This window comes from Hemiscyllium ocellatum, chromosome 30 (assembly GCF_020745735.1).
Source record: "Hemiscyllium ocellatum isolate sHemOce1 chromosome 30, sHemOce1.pat.X.cur, whole genome shotgun sequence".
Taxonomy (NCBI): domain Eukaryota; kingdom Metazoa; phylum Chordata; class Chondrichthyes; order Orectolobiformes; family Hemiscylliidae; genus Hemiscyllium; species Hemiscyllium ocellatum.
In genome coordinates, this window is record NC_083430.1 from 24,843,339 (window position 1) to 24,862,421 (window position 19,083).

A 19,083-nucleotide genomic window follows, 5' to 3' on the forward strand; every position below is an offset into this window, starting at 1 on the left:
TTTTCTTTCATCAGTCATAAGAACAAAGAAAAATGCTTCTGGTATTTACAAAAAATACAATTAAAATTCTTTTTCATAACAAGTAATATATAACAAAAACTGAAGAGAAAATATGTACATTGCATTCGTGCTTCAATATGGTGTGAAATCATCAATTGCTATCAGATAGTAATTCTTCATTTGAGAACAATGATCCAAATAACAAATATTATCTTTATCATATTCTCTTTTGTTAAATTCTGCAAGTTTCTTGCTATTGCAAATTTACAGAAAGGCATCTGTCTGTCGTCATTGTGCTATACACTAAAGATCCACATTAAAATTTATGATCACTCATTGGCAATTAATGCAATGTTTACTTTCAAACTGTTAATTAATTCAACCCTGAAATTATGAGCATGAATCTTTTCCATGAAAAGCTCACAAGCATGATGGAATTCTCTAAATAGTTTTGAAAATGAAACAATCCTATTTGTCTGCAGATAGAAGTGCTATTGATCATTGCGATGGGACCAAGCTGTGCCTAAGATAGCATTTCTTTAAAATAAATCCACAGTAACAATGTTCACAATCAATAACATTAGCTGCACAGCTCTTTTGATGTCCATAATTTGGCCTGTGCAGTGATTACAACAAGGTCAGCCAGGTGGACCTCATAGAATATGAATTCCCTATTAGGGCTGGTAACCTGGTCCAATCAGGGAGTTCTTGCTGACAGATATAAACAGGAGAGTCAGAGATTCTGTTCACTCTGAGGAAACTGGACCAGTGTCAAGTACGATGCACGTGTAATTGAAGGGGACTTGGTAACGGGATTCCGGCCTCAGTGGAGTTATCTTAGCCTGAGTACTTAGCATTCAGGTAAAGAATGATTTGATTCATTCAGAGAGCATTCTTTGAATTGTCAAGATTGCATTGCTCAACTGAAGAGATGGTCACAATTGTATTGTTGTTTTTAAAATGTCCATCTGATTCTGTGCTGCCTTCCAGAGATGGTAGCTGCCTCTTGTGCCTCAACAAGATATTTAACAATACAGTTCGCATGTCTTTACTTCTTAGGGCATAAATGATGGGATTTACTGTAGAATTTAACAAACAAAGCATACTACAGAAAGCAAATACCTTTCTGGTGCCTTTGTTTACCTTGGCAAATACATCATATATCATCAGAGACAATACTGGAGACCAACAAGCAATCAGCACTATTAATATGAGACCCAATGTTTTGGCAAGCTTAATGTCCATACGTGTGTGGCTCACTTTTACTTGTCCTTTTCTCCCCTCTTTCTGTTTCTCCATGTAGATTGAATGAACATGGGCTTTCCACAGAATATGTATGTAGGCATAAATTATTAATACTAATAGGAAAGTTATAAACATAGTCCAGCAAGCTAAATAGCTTTCATCTACAAAAGGAAATAGCTCAGAGCATTGGCATTGTAACTTAATGCAATTCCATCCCATCAAAGGAAGAAAAGCAATAAAAACAGCAACTGGCCACATGAATAGAAGTAAGGTCACTGCTCTTCGTCTCGTTAAAATTGTCCTGTATTCAGACGGCTTGTGAATGCATATGTACCTGTCAATGGCAGTGAGTAGCAAACTGCCCACAGAAGCTGAGAAACTTGCAACGACACATCCAAGCTTAAATAAGAAAACATAATTTTCATCCTTGTGTTTGAAAACATGGAAGTCGACAAAACTGTACACAAAAATAATGCTTGCACAGAGGTCAGCAGATGCAAGGCTAGTTATAAACAAATAAGAAGGTCGATTTCGAAGTTGTGGAGTAAAGAATACGACACATAAAACTAAAATGTTCTCTATAATAGTAAAAGGCCCCACTGTCAAACATAATGCAGCAATAACCTTTCTTTGTTCTTCTGTCAGAATCATGAAGCATTCCATATCCATGAAATTTTGTTCACATTCCTTTTCAAGCGTTGCATTAAGAGTAGTTGAAATTGTAGTTGCATCACTCTCATTCATTTTTGAAGCAGAGTATCTTTAAAGTGTTAATTCTTAAAGATTTTCTTTATTTCTTATGGTAATTGATATGGTTAAGAATCATTCACGATGAATGTAAAAGCTGAATTTTCGAAGTTCCTTACTCTGTTCAGTGACTTCCGACTTTGTACCTAAAAGAGAAAGATAATATTTTGACTGATAATTGACAATTTTTATAATATTTGATTTTTCTAATTATTAAAAATACATATTGAGGGAGTAGAATCTTTTCTATTACTGTTATGATATCTAATATTTAGCAAAATGAATGAATTATCATTTTATTCCTAGAAACTTGAAATATTTCTAAGAAATCATTGACATTTAGGTTCACTGACTATTTCATGGCATTCCAATGCAGTTTTTAAATAGCTTTTAGGAAAAGTATAAATGTTACAAGGATGTATGTTGTGAAATCTTAACACATCCTGGTAGCGACATCTTTTGCCATTTTTACAATAATTCATGTACTGTAGTGTGTTTGTCTTTTTTTTAAGTCAATGAACAATAATATCAACAATAATAACAATGAACAATAATCCGAAACTTTCATTAATATATCATCTCAATTTCAATATGGTTCTTTATTCAAAGGGGAACAAAACAAATTAACATTAAGAAAGGGTAAGGAAGGCAGGCAGAGAATTCCTAAAACGTTCTTTACTTTCATAAGAGTAACTTATAAAATATTTTTTGTAAAGTTTGGCAAGCAGTGAATTAGGCTTCACTGAAGATATCAATAATAACTCTCATTCACAGCTTTCTTGCTGCAGTAACACTTGGTTCTGTAAATCCCAATTCCTGTGCACAGCCTTCAGCCTCCTTTGTGTTTCTATCTGATGTTCTATTCTCAGCATAAATTCCAACTTACAACTATTTACCAGCGTACTTACAACTACAAAGAAGTAGGAACAAATTTAATATGAAAAATTGTTGATTCAGATGTATTGCTTCAGAATTGTGTTAATTGATATTTTCAGATTTTGTCCACTAAAAGAATCAGACTGTTTAAGGCTATGTAGTAACATTACTGTGAATGGGAATAACATCTGAGCAAAACTTTTACTTTGGTAATAAACTAAAGCCTCATAAGAACTAAGGTTTTTTAGTTGCCTCCTTAGGTGGCGCTATGTAATGCAACAAGAGAACTGAATGTTGAATGGTCAGAGATAGAAATTATTTCTAAATTGAAAATAAATCTATTCGATGAAATGTGATTCAAATAAATTAAAACTATATTTTGGATCTTATCAATTATTGATCAACCTCATTGTGGATTTTTTCTAAAACCTCTTATTCCCAAATAGTTTCCTTTGTGGACATTTTTGAATCAATGTGTCCAGACATGGCATTACGTACCTCTGGAACAAGTGGGACTTAAATTCAGGCTTTATGGCTCAATGTTATGGACATTCCTAATGGGGCACATCAGCATTAGTTTTCTCTGAATACTTTCATGGGAAACTTTCACGCAAGTGCCTTGAACAAGGGAAACACAGCAACGTTTAAAAGTTTACACATAATAAGCTATTTTTTGAGACAAATTATAATTCTGATACAGGCCATTCTACCGTAATGCGTGTTTCCTCAACATGAATTTGCTGTAATGCAATTGATGAATTGGGGGCGCTATTTGTAAAGTGTGAATGCAATTACACAGCCAACACTTTAAGTGCTATTTCTAAAACATGATTTTTCTGCAAAGCAGGGTTACAAAAAAACAACCATTGCATTACAGAAGAACTGACTATATTTTCTATTTGCTTGATTTAATTGAATAATTTGAGTAAACCAAGAAACAGTGCTCAATTCTTCAGTTGAAATTAGAATGAATAATAAGGAAAAAGGAAAGTGTGTTGAAGAACTGAAAAATAATGGTCATAACATTCCTGGCTACATGCAGGTTGATTTGTAGACAGGATTGAGAGTTAGATTTGAAGATGGCACATTAGTTGGCACTTTGTCTTTCAGTGATCTTTCCTAAGGATTAGTCAATGTGGCATCAGTTACCAAATTAGTAGTAACATGGGCAAATTAGACCATTTAGAGGCTAATGCCATGACTGAGGCAGAATGCAGCCAAACATTTCCTGGCTTTGGACAGGCTCCTTGCTGACACTGAAGACTAATCAATTCTTGAAGGCAGCGACCAGCAGCAGGCTGAAGGGGGCCAAGGGCACCTCCCCTCCAAGCCTCCACCACAAAAAAGATCAAAAGACTAAAGCTACAACCAAGGCAGTCCTCTGAGGGATTAACTCCCCACAATGATGGCCTGATTACTGCAGGTAATCTTAATGTTTAACTTGCAGAAATGCCCTCACAGGTTCGTGGGTATATCAGCAAGTGTTGAATTCTCCCATTAAGGGTTGCCAGTCTTCAGTGCCTCTGATTGGGCCTCTATATTGGGACACCTCCATTGTTCTTAATGAATGCAAACATTCATTAATCTTAATCATTGTACTCTAAAAGATGACAACACTGTGCAATCAGCTGACACCAAAATAGTTAGGATGCGCTTTTATATCCATAAGCAGAATAGATCCAGAGGTGTTAAGATCCTGCCAATGCATTAAATTAGAAGGTTGCAAAATTATTTCTCCCTGTTCTGTCAAATAAACTACTGAAATACAGTTCATTTGTATATTTCCAAGTCTAACTTTATTATCTTTCCAAACTGAATACTCCACTGCTAACTTTTAGTCTCCCAATATGTGAATTTATCATGCTAGTGTGAACTATGCATGCAAATTCTTGACACTGACTTGGTTGTCTAATTTCACTGGTTTTGATTGAAATGTTAATTTCAGTACAGCCAGTTTAGTATATCCCATATGGGTTCCCTAGACTTGCTGCAATCTGTGATCAGGTGATCACAGCAGCTATTTTAGGTTAGCATTTGCCTGCATTACAAATCGCTTTTGTCCATGAAGTCTCCGATATTAAAAGGAACGGAGTCCCAAACTATAGAAACCATAATTGTAATGTTTGATTGATAATTTTTTTGTTCATTCAGTATTCTGTTTTCATGCTCTGTATGATGGAAGACAAATCAAAGGTGAGACAACATTTTCATCGAGGAAAGACAAGATAATTAGTTGTATCGCTAAATTACAAAACTTAATTAAAGCAGTGAATGAATTACATGGCATGTTACAAGTTTGCTTCCAAGATTTCAGATTAGTAACATCTTAGCTGCCTTCATTTGGACTTCTGACCATAACATGCAAAACCTTTATCTCTATTAGTCACAGAGAAACAGTATCCCTTTTCTATGGCACTACCTGTGTAGAGGAGATGGTGGCATTGTGGTATTGTCACTGGGCTTGTAATCCAAAGACCTAGGCTAAAGTTCCAGGGCTTAGAGTTAAAATCCAACCGATCGTACCTAGTGGACGTTAAACTCAATTAATTAACACATCTGGAATTGAAAGCTAATCACAGAGATAGTGACCTTCAAGTTATCACCAATTGTTGTAAAAGCTCATCAGTTTCACAATGTCCTTTAGTGAATGAAACTGACTGTCCTTACCTGATCTGGCCTACATCTGGCTCAATGTTTAGCATCATTTTATGTATCTTTTATTTACATATATAACTCAAATTATTTGCTTCAATTGAGTAATTACATATTTTCTAAACTGGAATTATAAGGTTAAGAATGTCAATCTGGATTCAATACTTCATAAGTTACCAATTCTACCTTGGCCGAAGAAGAGATAATGAGAGATAGCTGAATATATTTATTCACAAACAGCGGCAGACAGAGGTGATAAAGATCCAAGCATTGTGGTCTAAAGGACAGGAAGCAAACTTTTTGGTGACTTCTCAAATGATGAAATTTTATATTCTGGACATGGATCTCTGACCCATATAAACATGCATCTTGGGTGAGTTTTGTTAGCATAATAATCAATTCTAAATGAGAGCTGTCTCACCAAAATACTACCAATATAGTGAAGTTAAACATTCTAATCAAATGGTAACTGGAATGGGGCATATCTGCACTGATGCCATTTCTGGTTTTTCTGTCTTCATTAGCACATGTAATGTATACCACAGAGAGTTAAGCAGACGTGCTCATGACAGGCAGGATTGCCGAGGATTCACAGTGCTGCTGGTATCATATTTAAAGTGCAGTATTGCACCAGGTCAACACTGTCAGTCCTGAGCTGCTTTGCATGATTCCTTCTTCTCAACCATTGTCCTGGACATAGAGAGCAGAGGAAATTTGGGACCCTGCTTTGCCAACAGGTAGCTGGAGGTCCTGGTGGACAGAATTGGGGAGACCATGCCAGCAGACCTCACCATCTGGTTTCAGGTTTCCACTCGGGTCACTGTTGTTTCCACAGTCTTGGAGGAATGTACAGCAGTGCCACAAGAAAGTTAATGATGCTCTGCACTCCATAAGGGTAAGTGCCACCATCCACCCACTGCTTCCTCACACTCTGCTTCTGCTACTGCACCAACCTTCCACCAAGCCTTATGGTTTAGTGCTGTCACTACTGCTTACAACATCTTCCCTCACATATTAATAACAACCCAATGCTTCAGACTACTAACCCTGCATGATTTCTGCACTTTCTACCCGCTCTTTCAGGACATCTCACCACCTTACCCCAACCTGCACCAGCACTGTCAGTCACTTTCAGCTCATTCAATCCTTCCCTTTGTTTCATTCCAGCAGAAAAAAGGTCACAATATGGCAGAGAGAGCCAAGACAGGTGGTGGGGTATCTGACATTTGTCTCCTCACCACTTATGAGGAGAGGATCCTTGCCCTAGTTGAAGAGGACCAGAGGCCATTCCTGTGGGGATACTGAAATCTCCATGTCCCACTGAACAAGAATCACTGTTTATTGTTGTGCTGCTCTCCCATTTCTACCACTGTGGATATACACTTAACATACACTAAATTCTACCCCTTTTTTTGCTACACATTCTTTTGTCTCATATAGGCTCTGGTGAAACCTGTGTCATCAAGAGGGCAGTGTGCATGACATCTCCTGCTCCTCCTTCTTGGGTAAAAAGCAACAAATCCCTGCAAGGCTGCCTCTGGCACCCCACAGTAGGTCAGATACTGACACCTCAGTGGATACTTAGCTAGATTAGAGTTGGGAATGCATGCTGGTGAGTATATCACTGCCATATCCCTGCAATTGTTTGAAGAAGAATCGCCCAGGTCACTGCTGTTGAAAGGCTGCTGGAGACCAGATTCCTGCTCAGCCCAGGCAGGTCAAAGCACCACAGAGTCAGCAAATAACAGCTTCACAGAAATGGACAAGTTCTGGTCTCCAAATTTGAGGAAAGACATTCTGGCTATTGAGGGAGTGCAGCGTAGGTTTATGAGGTCAATTCCTGGAATGGCGGGACTACCTTACGCTGAAAGACTGGAGTGACTGGGCTTGTGTACCCTTGAGTTTAGAAGATGGAGAGGGGATCTGATTGAGACAAGATTATTAAAGGATTGGACACTCTGGAGGCAAGAAACATGTTTCCGCTGATGAGTGGGTGCCAAACCAGAGGACACAGCTTAGAAATACTGGGTAGACCATTTAGGACAGAGATGAGGAGAGACTTCTTCACCCAGAGAGTGGTGGCTGTGTGGAATGCTCTTCCCCAGAGGGCAGTGGAGGCCCAGTCTCTGGATTCATTTAAGAAAGAGTTGGATAGAGCTCTCAAGGATAGTGGAATCAAGGGTTATGGAGATAAGGCAGGAACAGGATACTGATTCAGGATGATCAGCCATATCATATTGAATGGTGGAGCAGGCTCGAAGGGCAGAATGGCCTACTCCTGGACCTATTGTCTATTGTCTTGGAAAGGTAGATGCGACCATAGATTCAGGTGTCTACCTTGGAGTCTGCTGGATATGCATTGCAATTTGCATTGTGGGTCTACCTACAGCACATGGACTTCAGTGGTTCACAAAGGCAGCTCATCACCAACTTCTCAAGGGAAAGTAGGGATGGGCAATACATGCTGGCTAGCCAGCAGCACCCACATCCATGAATGAATAAGAATTTTAAAACTACATGCTGACTTGCACGTCATCTCTCCGACTATCGGTGCTCAGCAATATACTTGAACTTGCAGGGGTCAGTTTCAGCATGAATGCATGTTGTCCATTTTTTTTGGGAATTATCATCTGGATGGAGGTAGAGGCTTCACCTTTTTGGATGATGTCCATGTGATGTTTAAAGTTTATTGCACGTACTGGTTAATTGAGGTTTTTAAAGCTGTAGTGTTGTAGGTACCACTTAGACTTTGCAGTCATGCTGTGTGCCATGGGTACAAGTTTGAAGTCTTCTTTTGCATTGTTCCATGTTTGGTTCTTCTTCACATGTAGCTGTGAGGAAGTGAGTTACACTTTGGCTTTTCTTAACAATTGGATTATTACACATTTCAACATATTTTAGAACATCAGTTGCATATATCACAACATGAGGGACATTGTCTTGGTGGGAAAGACACGTCAAATCTCATGCAAGGTTTGGATGTTCCACTGAACATGTTAATGGATACAATAGTTCTTCCACAGTCAAACACTTGCAGATGTTACCAATCTGCTTAAAAGCTCAACTTCTTTGTCTAGCGAAGTATCAATAGTATATTCCTTAGGGTTGTACAGAAATACTTTTTGGAAGAAACTGATAACGTAAAGTGGTAAAGTCCAATTTCATGAGCCTTTCACCTAAGTTAGCTTCAGTGAGATCACATTCCACACCTTTGCTTCAACACCTGTCTACAAACTGGCTGATCTTCTAACCTGGCTGTTGCTGGTGTGATATGAACTCAAACCTGGGTATACTGAAGTTGACTTGAACTTTAAGTTGATCTTCTAAAATCAGAATTAGTGTCATCAAAAATATCAGAAGGCATTATTGTTCTTAATCCTTCAGTGCCCAAAATTAGAATAGGTTTGACTGTCTGTCTTTATCAATTATTTGTTGATCTGTAAGTTAAAGATTGATGCTTTCTTGACATAACTTATGTTCTAACAGTTTGTTAATAAAATGCCAATCAATGGTTATGCTTTTTTCCTTGTCTTTTTGCTCTTTAAAATGTCAGTAGAAGGATCTGGAATGCTGCATTGTTCTTTGTTGCATTTTGGAGGCTTCAGTTTTTAGTTTATGCTGTTGATTCGTTAGAAGTTACAGGCATGTTGTAGCAGGTTGTTATTCGTCAGTTGCATTGATGTTAAAAACGAATAATGATATCATGAATGCATTTTTTTATTTTCACACCAATTGCTGGTGCAGTTGATTGATATTTGGAAACAGGTATAGCTCTTTAGTATACAGAATATATTTTTCATTACTTTAAAGCTGCATTTTCTTCTTGCGGTATCTTGGAGTTGTCCTTCCAGAACCACTTTAAATTCCTGTTTTTTTAATTAAAGGATCAAAAGACTTTTATGCTTTAAGAGGGAGGCAGAACACTTACTGTGTTTTAGGAGAAGATTGCAACCTTTAGCTTTGGCTGCAGTAATTTAGTCTTCATTATAATTGCAATTCCATCTCTGAGCTTGGATGGATGATGAGGAACGATGACTGTCATTAAAAACATTTTTACAAACATCATGGTGCTTTTATCTTCATGCCATTTCTGGTTTTCTATCTACATTAGCCCATGTAAGATGTGCGAAAGATAACCACATTCTGTTGAGTCAGATATCTTGTTGTTTATCTACAGCATTACATATTTACAAAGCTACAATATTACAAACATACAGGTATTGTCTGGGCTCTGTCTTACCAATGTCACTTGGACATTACAGACACAGAACTGATTGACCACACTGACTTTATTACACAGAGAAAGTGATTGAAGGTGAGGCAATAAATACTTTGATACTGGAACATTACATGTCATGATCTCACATAACCGTCTGAAAGGTATAGAATTGTTGGGTTTGGAATCTATGTGATAATGCATCACAGGCTGCAACTGCACACCTGATTTATGTAACAATGCTGCTCAGCCAATTCCAAAAGATCGTGATCAAATATGATGAAGGAATTGCTAAGTCTGAGCCCAAGCAGGAAGAAAATGAGCACTAATGAGTTAAGGAACACAGCTACTGAACAGTCAGGGAATAAACTCTACAAGTTAAAGGCAACATTACCTATGCTCCAGTAGTGCTTGAGACCAAGGCTGATTATTGCTGATTGCTGCTTTGTTAAATATAGTTTTACTTCCCTTAATAAATGTTGGCTGTTTCACAAACTCAGTTGTCCTACCTTATTGGATTGAAATCTTGTTTAAAATTCTGTAATAGTTTCTGTTCTTTGATATTTGTATGCTGCAGTAAATCTTCAAAGAATTCAGAAATTCTGGTTGCATTTTCCAAATATATTCTTAACATTCATGGTCTTGTATAGAATGAGGTTTTAGATTGAAAGAACAATATTTTAAAAGATTATTGCCACTTTGGTATAATTCCAGAAGGAATTACTTCATTGCAAAGGATCAACATCTGAAATAATTTGGTAGACAGAGACAATAGGCTAATTTAAACACGGATAGCAATGTTACTGGATTAATAATCTACAGAATGTGAGTTCAAACTCAAGCATACGCCATTTGAAATTTTGTGTTTAGTTTTAAAATAATCTGGTAATAATAATTATTAACAGTAAAGACTGATGCAAGAGTAATAAAATTCTAATTCATTTTTAGGAAAGAAAGCCTGACATGTCTATTGAGTCTGGCCTACACATAATGGTCCCAAATAAATATGAACAATTCTTAACTACCATCTGAAGTGTCCTGGCAAGGCTCTCAGTTACATTAAAATAGTAGCAAAAGAAATAAAAACTGTATACAGATGAACTATTTCTGAGCACTAGATGTTAAATCAGTACATTGCAAAGTTGTACCCAACTAATTCAGCCTGTAAAATTCATTAAAATCTGGAGATGGTTGTCAAAGTTTGAAAAACTGAGGATTAGGGTGGATGTAAATCAGTAGGCTTGTCTAGCAACAACCTGAAATGATCAGACTCACAGAATCATGCCAATCATCAACGTCAGAAGTTCCATCATTGTTCTGTCTGTTTTGTCTCACTCGCAGGGCAGATTAGTAAGAGGTGTGGAAACAATTTATACATTGCAAGCCAGCAATCTATGAATACTATAACATTCAGGAAACACAGTATTCCTAGGAGTTGCTACTTTTGACTGTTCCAAAATATAATTAAATCTATACTACCAATGAACAAAAGTGGGCTTGTTGCAAGGTTTTCAATAGATTCTAAAAAGTGTTTGCATAATTTATTGAAAATCATACAAAGATAATCAGAAGGTTAGATAGAATGGACAGTGAGAGCCTTTTTCCTCGGTCAGTGGTGGCTAGCACAAGAGGACATAGCTTTAAATTGAGGGGTGATCGATATAGGACAGATGTCAGAGAGTAATAGGGGTGTGGAACACACTACCTGCAACAGTAGTAGACTTGTCAACTTTAAAGGGCATTTAAATGGTCATTGGATAGACATATGGTTGAAAATGGAATAGTGTGGGATAGATAGGCTTCAGATTGGTTCCACAGGTTGGCATATCATCGAGGGCCAAAGGACCTATACTGCGCTGAAATATTCTATGTACCTTTGGGATACAGTGACTCTGGGAGCCCTCCACATTGACACTGAGCCAAATGAATTTACATAGCTTCAGGTCAAACATTGACAAAAAATATTATCTACCATTTTGCCTCAGTTGTTTCTCTCGGTTGAACATCACCCTTTGAGGAAATAATGAGAGTTGTAATGATATTGGATATCTTAAGACATTTTAGCTTAGGCAATTCAATCCCCATCTCCTAGGCTAGTTCTGAAGCATTACCATTGATGGAGTTGACTAAGCTCTGAAGTACTTTGCTGACAGGTAGGAAGAAGTCCAACACTACAGAATATTACACCTCATCTCAAATTTATCCACAGCAGATACAACATCTCATGGTAAAATATTTAGGAAAAAACCCCTTTAGTTCAACTTCCAACTTCACATTAAGGATTATGTCATTCAACATTACCATTGGGCGAAGTGTAACATATTGAGAATAGTTCATGTACCTCAAAAATAGGCATGCATGAGATGTCATGGTCATTACCAAGAGCACATTTGTCAATCAATGCAATCTGTACACTCATATCTGGCACATAACTCACACTTCTACCCAAACTAAGCCAGAGAATCAACACTGTTTCAAAGAGGCATATAGAAAAGTGTACCAGGATACCACTACATGCATGTGGAAATTACATGTTAATCTGGTAAAACCTCAACACCAAGTCACATATCTGGTAATACGGATTACTACAGACAGAACTATATGATCCAACAACCACTGCATTATGATAAGCCCACACAATTGTGACTCGTTCCATCATTTTTGGTGGCCAACACGTACAAATCTAATGAACAATGAAAGAGTACCCATTCATATCTATCTCCAATCTTCTGCAATGGTGGGGCCCAACATGCGACTGCAAAAGACAAGGCTGAGGTGTTTGCAATCATATTCAACAAAAGTACAAAGTAACAATCTTTCCCAGTCCTCTCCTAAAGTCTACAATATCTGATTCACACCATATAACATTCGGAAATAGTTGTGTGCACTATATAATGTAATTGCATGTTCCTCATCAACATCCAAGCTGCAGTACTTAAACTTGCTGCACTGGAAGTAGCCACGCATTTAAGCAACTGTTTCAGCACAGCCTGATCATTTATTTGACAATCTGGAAAATTGTCCTTGTATGGCTTGCCCACAAGGTACAGAAAAGATCATTCTCAGTTATTAATGAAGTGGCAGAGTTGCAATTTTGTTGTCAAATGGCACTTTCTAGCCAATGACCTCTTCACGAACACTTGACTTAGGTTCTGCCAGGACCACTCAGCTCTAGATCACTTTACAGTCTTAGTCCGGATGTAGACATAGCATCTGAGTTCTAAAAGTAGGATGTGTTTGACTGTCCTTGACATGAAGGCAACATTTGACTAAGTGTGGCACCAAAAACCTAGTCAATAAAGGGCAAAGTATTCCAGGAAAAAACTCACTCATGCATTGGGACACATCTGACATAAAGAATGATGGTATGACTGTGGGAGAACAATAATTCCATTTCATGAACGTCAAGATTAACTGTCTTCAGCTGCTTCATCAATAACATGCCCTCGATCATGTAGTTGACTATCTGGTAATTTGTAGTTGAATATTTGAATCAATCCGGATAATGATATCAGATAATGAAGCAATGCAGGAAAATCTGCCAATCTCTCTCAAGGCACTTCACAAACAATCCTGCCACATCTCCTGACCCATCATTTGCAACTGTGAGACGTCATGGTATGGCATGGTGACCAAACGTTCCCAACGCCTTCATCTGAACCGACCTTCCATGCACACATTAAGACCAGGACAGAATCACAGATTAAACACAAGAGATTGTTGCAAGCAGATGGCGTCAGCTCGCTCTCCTTGTCATTGATTTCACAAGATTCCAAGGTAAAGTCATCACTAATCCATCTCCTTCTTTCAGTTCAAACTAAATTGGGATCTGTAAACCTTTTCTAGTGTGACATGGCACTATCAATCAGATGTCATCTGCAGATGGTGAACGAAGAACACCAATGTCTTCTTTACACAATCAGTGCCAAGTTCCAGCAGGACAGCATGGGTGTTCCTACTGTTGAAACTTCATTTCTATTTTGCTTTGTCTTTCAAACTTTGAAGTTGCAAAGTAACTTGCTTTGATTTGAAGCAGCCGTCCAAAAGATGAAAGAAGACTCAGACAGGGAACCAGGATGTGAGCCAACAGGAGTTTTTCATTATCTTCATGAAACACATCTGCCATGGAAATGTTGAAGTTGTAAATTGCTGGCAATTCTAAAATGAAGTTGTCACTTGGGAACATATTTAAGTAAGACTTTAGCATGTTTATATGAAATAACTCCATAGAGGCTGGTATCCTGGCACCACAATACCCTTTATTTACAGATGGAGAGTCCTTGACACTGATCCAACTTCCTTGGGGCCAGCTCTCAGAATGAACTAGAACCTCTGTCACTCCTGTTTACATTTCTCAGCCTGGGCACCCTGACTGGATCAATCTAATGCCCCAATAAGGGAACTCATTCTATGAGGTCTTCCTGGCTGACCTCATTACATCCCTCTTCCTCTGGGTCTGAGGATGTAGGCTGGTTCTTTGTTTTATGGCTCCTTCTGGGACATTTCAGCACCATGTCAGGTTCCTCCAGTTCTGCCTCTGATATGGGTGTTACGTAATGTACAGTAGCTTGTCTTCTGCACCGAGAACATTTCAGAAAAAATTCATTGTCCTCTTAATGGGACAAAGGTGTCAAGGGGGTGACACTTACCATCTCAGATTCCAAGGTATCTTCATCCCTAGGTGGACAGTGAGAACACATGGGTTCTGAAACAACTGGGAAGGCAGGCAAGGAGCCGGGCACATTTTGCTCCAGCATCATTTGCAGTTTGCAGCTTTTATATGGTCCATAGGCTTGTTCAGGACCGTTGCACCTACCTAAACTTATACGTCACTAGACCCGACCTCATGTCAACCATGCTTCTTACCAATACAGGGCCATTCCCATACTCCCTTGACCAAACTGGTCCTAGCAACTTTGCTGAAACTAGCTATGTCGTTGTATGACGAATAGGAATCAAAACATTTTGGTAAGTAGTGAAGTTGTAGGCTGTTTCGTTAAACCTGCCTTCAAAGTTTGGACTGCCTTTTCTGCCAGACCGTGGAATGATGGATGCTATCGAGCTGTCTGTTTATGATGAATACCATTAGACTTTAAGAAATACTTAAATTCCTGCTGATAAACAATGGCCTGTCATCAGTGACCAACACTTCTGGTAATCTTTGTATCGCAAAATATGCACACAGTTTTTCTATCGCCATCCCAGTGTTTGACAAATGAACTCTGTGCATGTGCAGCCACTTTGAATGGGCATCTACAATGACTAAGAACACTGAGCCCATGAATAGACCTACATAACTAACATGCAACTGAGTCCAGGGTTTATTCAGCATTCGCACAAATGTCACAGAGCTACTGGCGGTAATCTTTGTCCTTGTTGGCACAATGGGCACTGCGTCACCTATGAAGCCATGTCTGTATCCAATCCTGACCACCAGATATCGATTCTCGTCAACATCTTCATTTTGGACACCCTTCAATGACCCTAGTGGAGTTCAGCCAGTATCTGGTGGTGACCTTTGCTTGGGCCAATCACTCTTGCTCCCCATCATAACATGCCATTCTTTACCATGATCTGGTCACACTGGGTTCAAAAAGGTTTCAATTCTGGTTGTGATGGCCCTTCAGCTCCCTCCATCACCACCAGCTGTTACAGTTTGCCAGGACCAGATCTTTCTACATCCAAAGTCTGATATTGTCAGCCGTGACTGGAAATGTGTCCAGAAAATGTGAAACCATTACAAACTGTTCCTGTGGCAGGACCACTGGTGGTGTACCTGCCAGTGAGAGGTGGCTCAAGCCATCTGCATTTGCTACTTGGCCTCTTGGCTTTCCAACTTATAATTATAAACACTTAGTATTAGACCCCACCACTGAATTCAGCCTGAAGCTATGGGTGGCACTGCCTTGGACTCTTTAAATAAACCTCAGGGATTTGTGGCCTGTTAATATTACAAATTTATGTATATAAAGATACTGTGGAATGTTCTGGCTCCAAATTATGACCGCCAAATCTCTTTGTCTATTTGGATGTATTTAAGCTCTGCAATAACCAAAATCCTGGATGTCTATGTGATTGGGCTTTCCTCTCCATTGAGTCACCTCTGAGCTAATACTACTCTGATGCTGTATGTGGAGACATCATATGTCAACACCAGATCATGCTGGGAATCATAGTGTGCCAACACGTCAGAGGGTGATAGCTGTTTCTTCCCTTCCCTGAAAAAGCTATAGCTTGGCTATGCAACCACTTTGAAGGCTGACCCTTTTTAAAGAGTTGATGCAAAGGTGCCAGGATGGAGGCCAGGTCGTGTTTGAACTTTCCATAATAGTTCACCAGCCCAAGGAAAGACCTAAGCTCCGATACAGACGTGGGAGCTGGGCACATTGATCATCCTCACCTTATCTTCCAATGGATACAACCTGATCCTGTTGACTCTGTAGCCAAAGCAGGTGACTTAGGCTGCCTAGAACATACATTTTTCCATTCTGAAGCATACGCCCACCTACGGGAAACATCTAAGGACGGCATCCAAGTTCTCAAAATGCTCCTTATTGGTCTCCCCTGTTATTAGCCTGTTATCTCAGATAATTGGCGACCTGGGGTAGACCTTGTAAAATGTTTCTCATCGAGTAAAAATGAGGTCTGCAGATGCTGGAGATCACAGCTGAAAATGTGTTGCTGGTCAAAGCACAGCAGGCCAGGCAGCATCTCTATTCTCTATTCCTGAGATGCTGCCTAGCCTGCTGTGCTTTGACCAGCAACACATTTTCAAATGTTTCTCATCGTCCACTGAAAAATTACACAGGCTGACGATACCTCAAATGGCAGTGTTGTAGAGTAGTGCAAACCCTTATGGGTATTAATTGTAGCATACATCTGGGAATCCTCATCTAACCATCTAATCCTCATCTAATTGCAAGTACACATAGGTTATGTCCAACTTCATGAAGAATCACCCCACGGCCAACTTTGCAAATAAATCTTTTATGCGAGGGATTCGGTATTTATTCAGCTGTGAAAAACAGTTTACAATTTGCTTAAAATCCCTACAAAAACAAGTTGACTTGTCAGGCTTCACAATTGGCATGAAAATTGCGCCCATTCTGCAAACTGGACTGGTTATGATGCCTTTGCTTTCCACTTTCTGATTTCTGACTTTACTTTTGCCCGTAAGGCAAATGGCACTGAGTGGGCCTTGCAGGAGCATGTAATGGTTTCTTGGTCAACATGCAAGGTGGCCTTGGCTCTTTAATAGTCCCTAGACCTTCCTGAAAAACCTCCTGGTATTTCATCAGGACTTCATTCAGGCAGCCATTGTCTAACTCAAAAATGTTGAGCCAATTGAGTTGAATCTTTCTTAACCAATTTCGCCCTATCAGGCTTGAACCCAAGCCTTTTACCCAAGTCAGTGGTAACTGAACCAACTGCTTCTCGTAATAGACCTGAACTGAAGTTGTACCCTGAATCTGTAAAGGTTCCCTGGTATAGCTTTTCAATCTAGCCATGGTCTTATGCAAGCTAAGGGTTGGAGTCAAGAGTGAATTTTGTTACAGACTTGTCTACAATCACTGAGATGACCATGCCAGTATCTACCTGGACGACGATTTATTTTGATTGGTTCTAATTTGAATGTTGCTAAGCAAGTTAACTGTTCCAATCCAGTTGTAGTTGGACTTCCAGGGGATGCACTATCCTGGATACTGCCCCATGAATTCTCTTACTCCATTTAGGTCTAGTGGGACTGTATTGCTGTCTTGAGTCCACATACCAGCAGCATATGCAATGGTTTGCCAGCCTGATCCTGAAGTAAACATTAACCATTTAGCTGAGGCTTGACTTTGTTTTGTCATTTTGCTGTAGACTGACCTACAGACCCTCTTTTCAGGATATGTCTTCAATTGTCTTCACTCAAGTGGTGTTCCCCAAGTTCAGTCAGCTTGGTGAGGACGTCCACTTCCATCAGAGTATCTCGGCAGCAATAACACACGCATTTTCCAACGATAAAGCCAGTTGTGGTACCTGTTTGAAGTCTAGTTAGGCTTTAGCTGGTAGGTGTCTTTGCATGGTTACATCATTCATCCCAATCTCATCACCACAGAAATAGCTCCACAGACGCCAATGTCCTGTCACCAAGTCACCCTTTACTTACACATGAAACGTCCCTGATACTGATCCAGCTCCCTCAGAGCCAGCAGAACATTGGCACACCCGTTTATACCTGCCAGCCCGAGCTCCCTGATTGGACCAGACAAACATCCAAGTTTTGAGGTCCACCTGGTTCACAATCACTACAGTATACATACAATAATGATAAAAGGATTTACAGACATAAAAATAATGCTTGACTTCTGCATAGCTTTATCGCGCTAATATATGTCAATAATTTGCAATGATCTCAGTCAAAGCTTCTTTCAGCCCTGTTATTTCGGTCAAACCGTATCAATGTCGAACGTGCCCATCATCCTGGGTCGCTATCTGTAACAGAACTTACCCGCACAATGCCAGAGAGTGGGCATCATTACTGTGGGGAAACAGTTGGTACATTATTCACAAGAAGCACTCCGCTCGGTACGCTGCTAATCTGCTCTCGACAAGTTTGTTCCTACCAGCAGCTACAATATGGAACTAAAGGACAGAGTCCTTTCATAGAGCCAGAACGGGGACGACTGGCCGAATGATCTTATTCCACGCTAAAATTCTATCAGTTTTCCTTTTCTCAAACCTACATCACTTTCCACTTCCGGCTGCATCAGCACAATCACCAATTTCACCTCCTTTCACCAAAATCAAGAAACGAATATTCGGCAAATCGTGTGAAATTAGAAAAAAAAGGGACATAACTTTCTCTGTCTCCAGCTGATTATTCTGAATTGAGACAATCCTACGGTCGGAACTGTTCTCGCCCCGGGATGGGTAAAGAATTTCAACTGGATAAAAACGGCGCCTTTCAGGGAGCTGACAGCAAATAAATCTCCTTCCCCGAAGAATTCCAGTGTTTTCTGTGGGAATGAGGCAGGCATTCAGCCCTCGAATCTCTGACCTTCAGGCATCACCTCCTTCACATCTCACCCTCCGCTGGGCTCCTGCACAAGTGACGGACTGTCAACTTTTCAACTTTTAAAATATTGTTACAAACTCTGTCCCGGAGATTAATGATTTACCAAAGCACATGGATTAACATCGGGAATTTGTAACTTGCTCTCAATCTGCATGGCTACTGTAAATTAATCAGAGGCAGGGGATTTCAGACAAGGTTCTACGCAGTAACTAAATCCGCCTCATTGTATCAGCGCAAAACACTCCTTATTAATGAAACTGCTAAAACAAAACCTTAAAGATATCAA

General features: G+C 39.4%; 1 protein-coding gene across 1 annotated transcript; it reads right to left on the reverse strand.

Annotated features, from left to right (window-relative positions):
- Positions 1-439: 439 nt before the first annotated feature.
- On the reverse strand, positions 440-17,244 carry cnr2 (cannabinoid receptor 2). Its single transcript, XM_060847161.1, has 3 exons — positions 17,140-17,244; positions 4,664-4,699; positions 440-1,932 (listed from the first exon to the last, which is right to left on the reverse strand). Exons 1-3 carry the CDS (start codon positions 17,242-17,244, stop codon positions 883-885), a joined length of 1,191 nt encoding a protein of 396 aa, XP_060703144.1. The 3' UTR covers positions 440-882.
- Between the last annotated feature and the right edge of the window lie 1,839 nt (positions 17,245-19,083).

What these genes read in the sequence shown, in the direction of transcription:
- cnr2 (XM_060847161.1), bottom strand. Translation starts at nt 17,244, where the DNA reads ATGGCTAGATTGAAAAGCTATACCAGGGAACCTTTACAGATTCAGGGT. An exon ending in TTCAGTTACCACTGACTTGG is followed by an intron (nt 4,700 to 17,139) that starts GTAAAAGGCTTG and finishes GGAGACTAAAAG; the next exon opens with TTAGCAGTGGAGTATTCAGT. An exon ending in CAGTTTGGAAAGATAATAAA is followed by an intron (nt 1,933 to 4,663) that starts GTTAGACTTGGA and finishes ACGCTTGAAAAG; the next exon opens with GAATGTGAACAAAATTTCAT.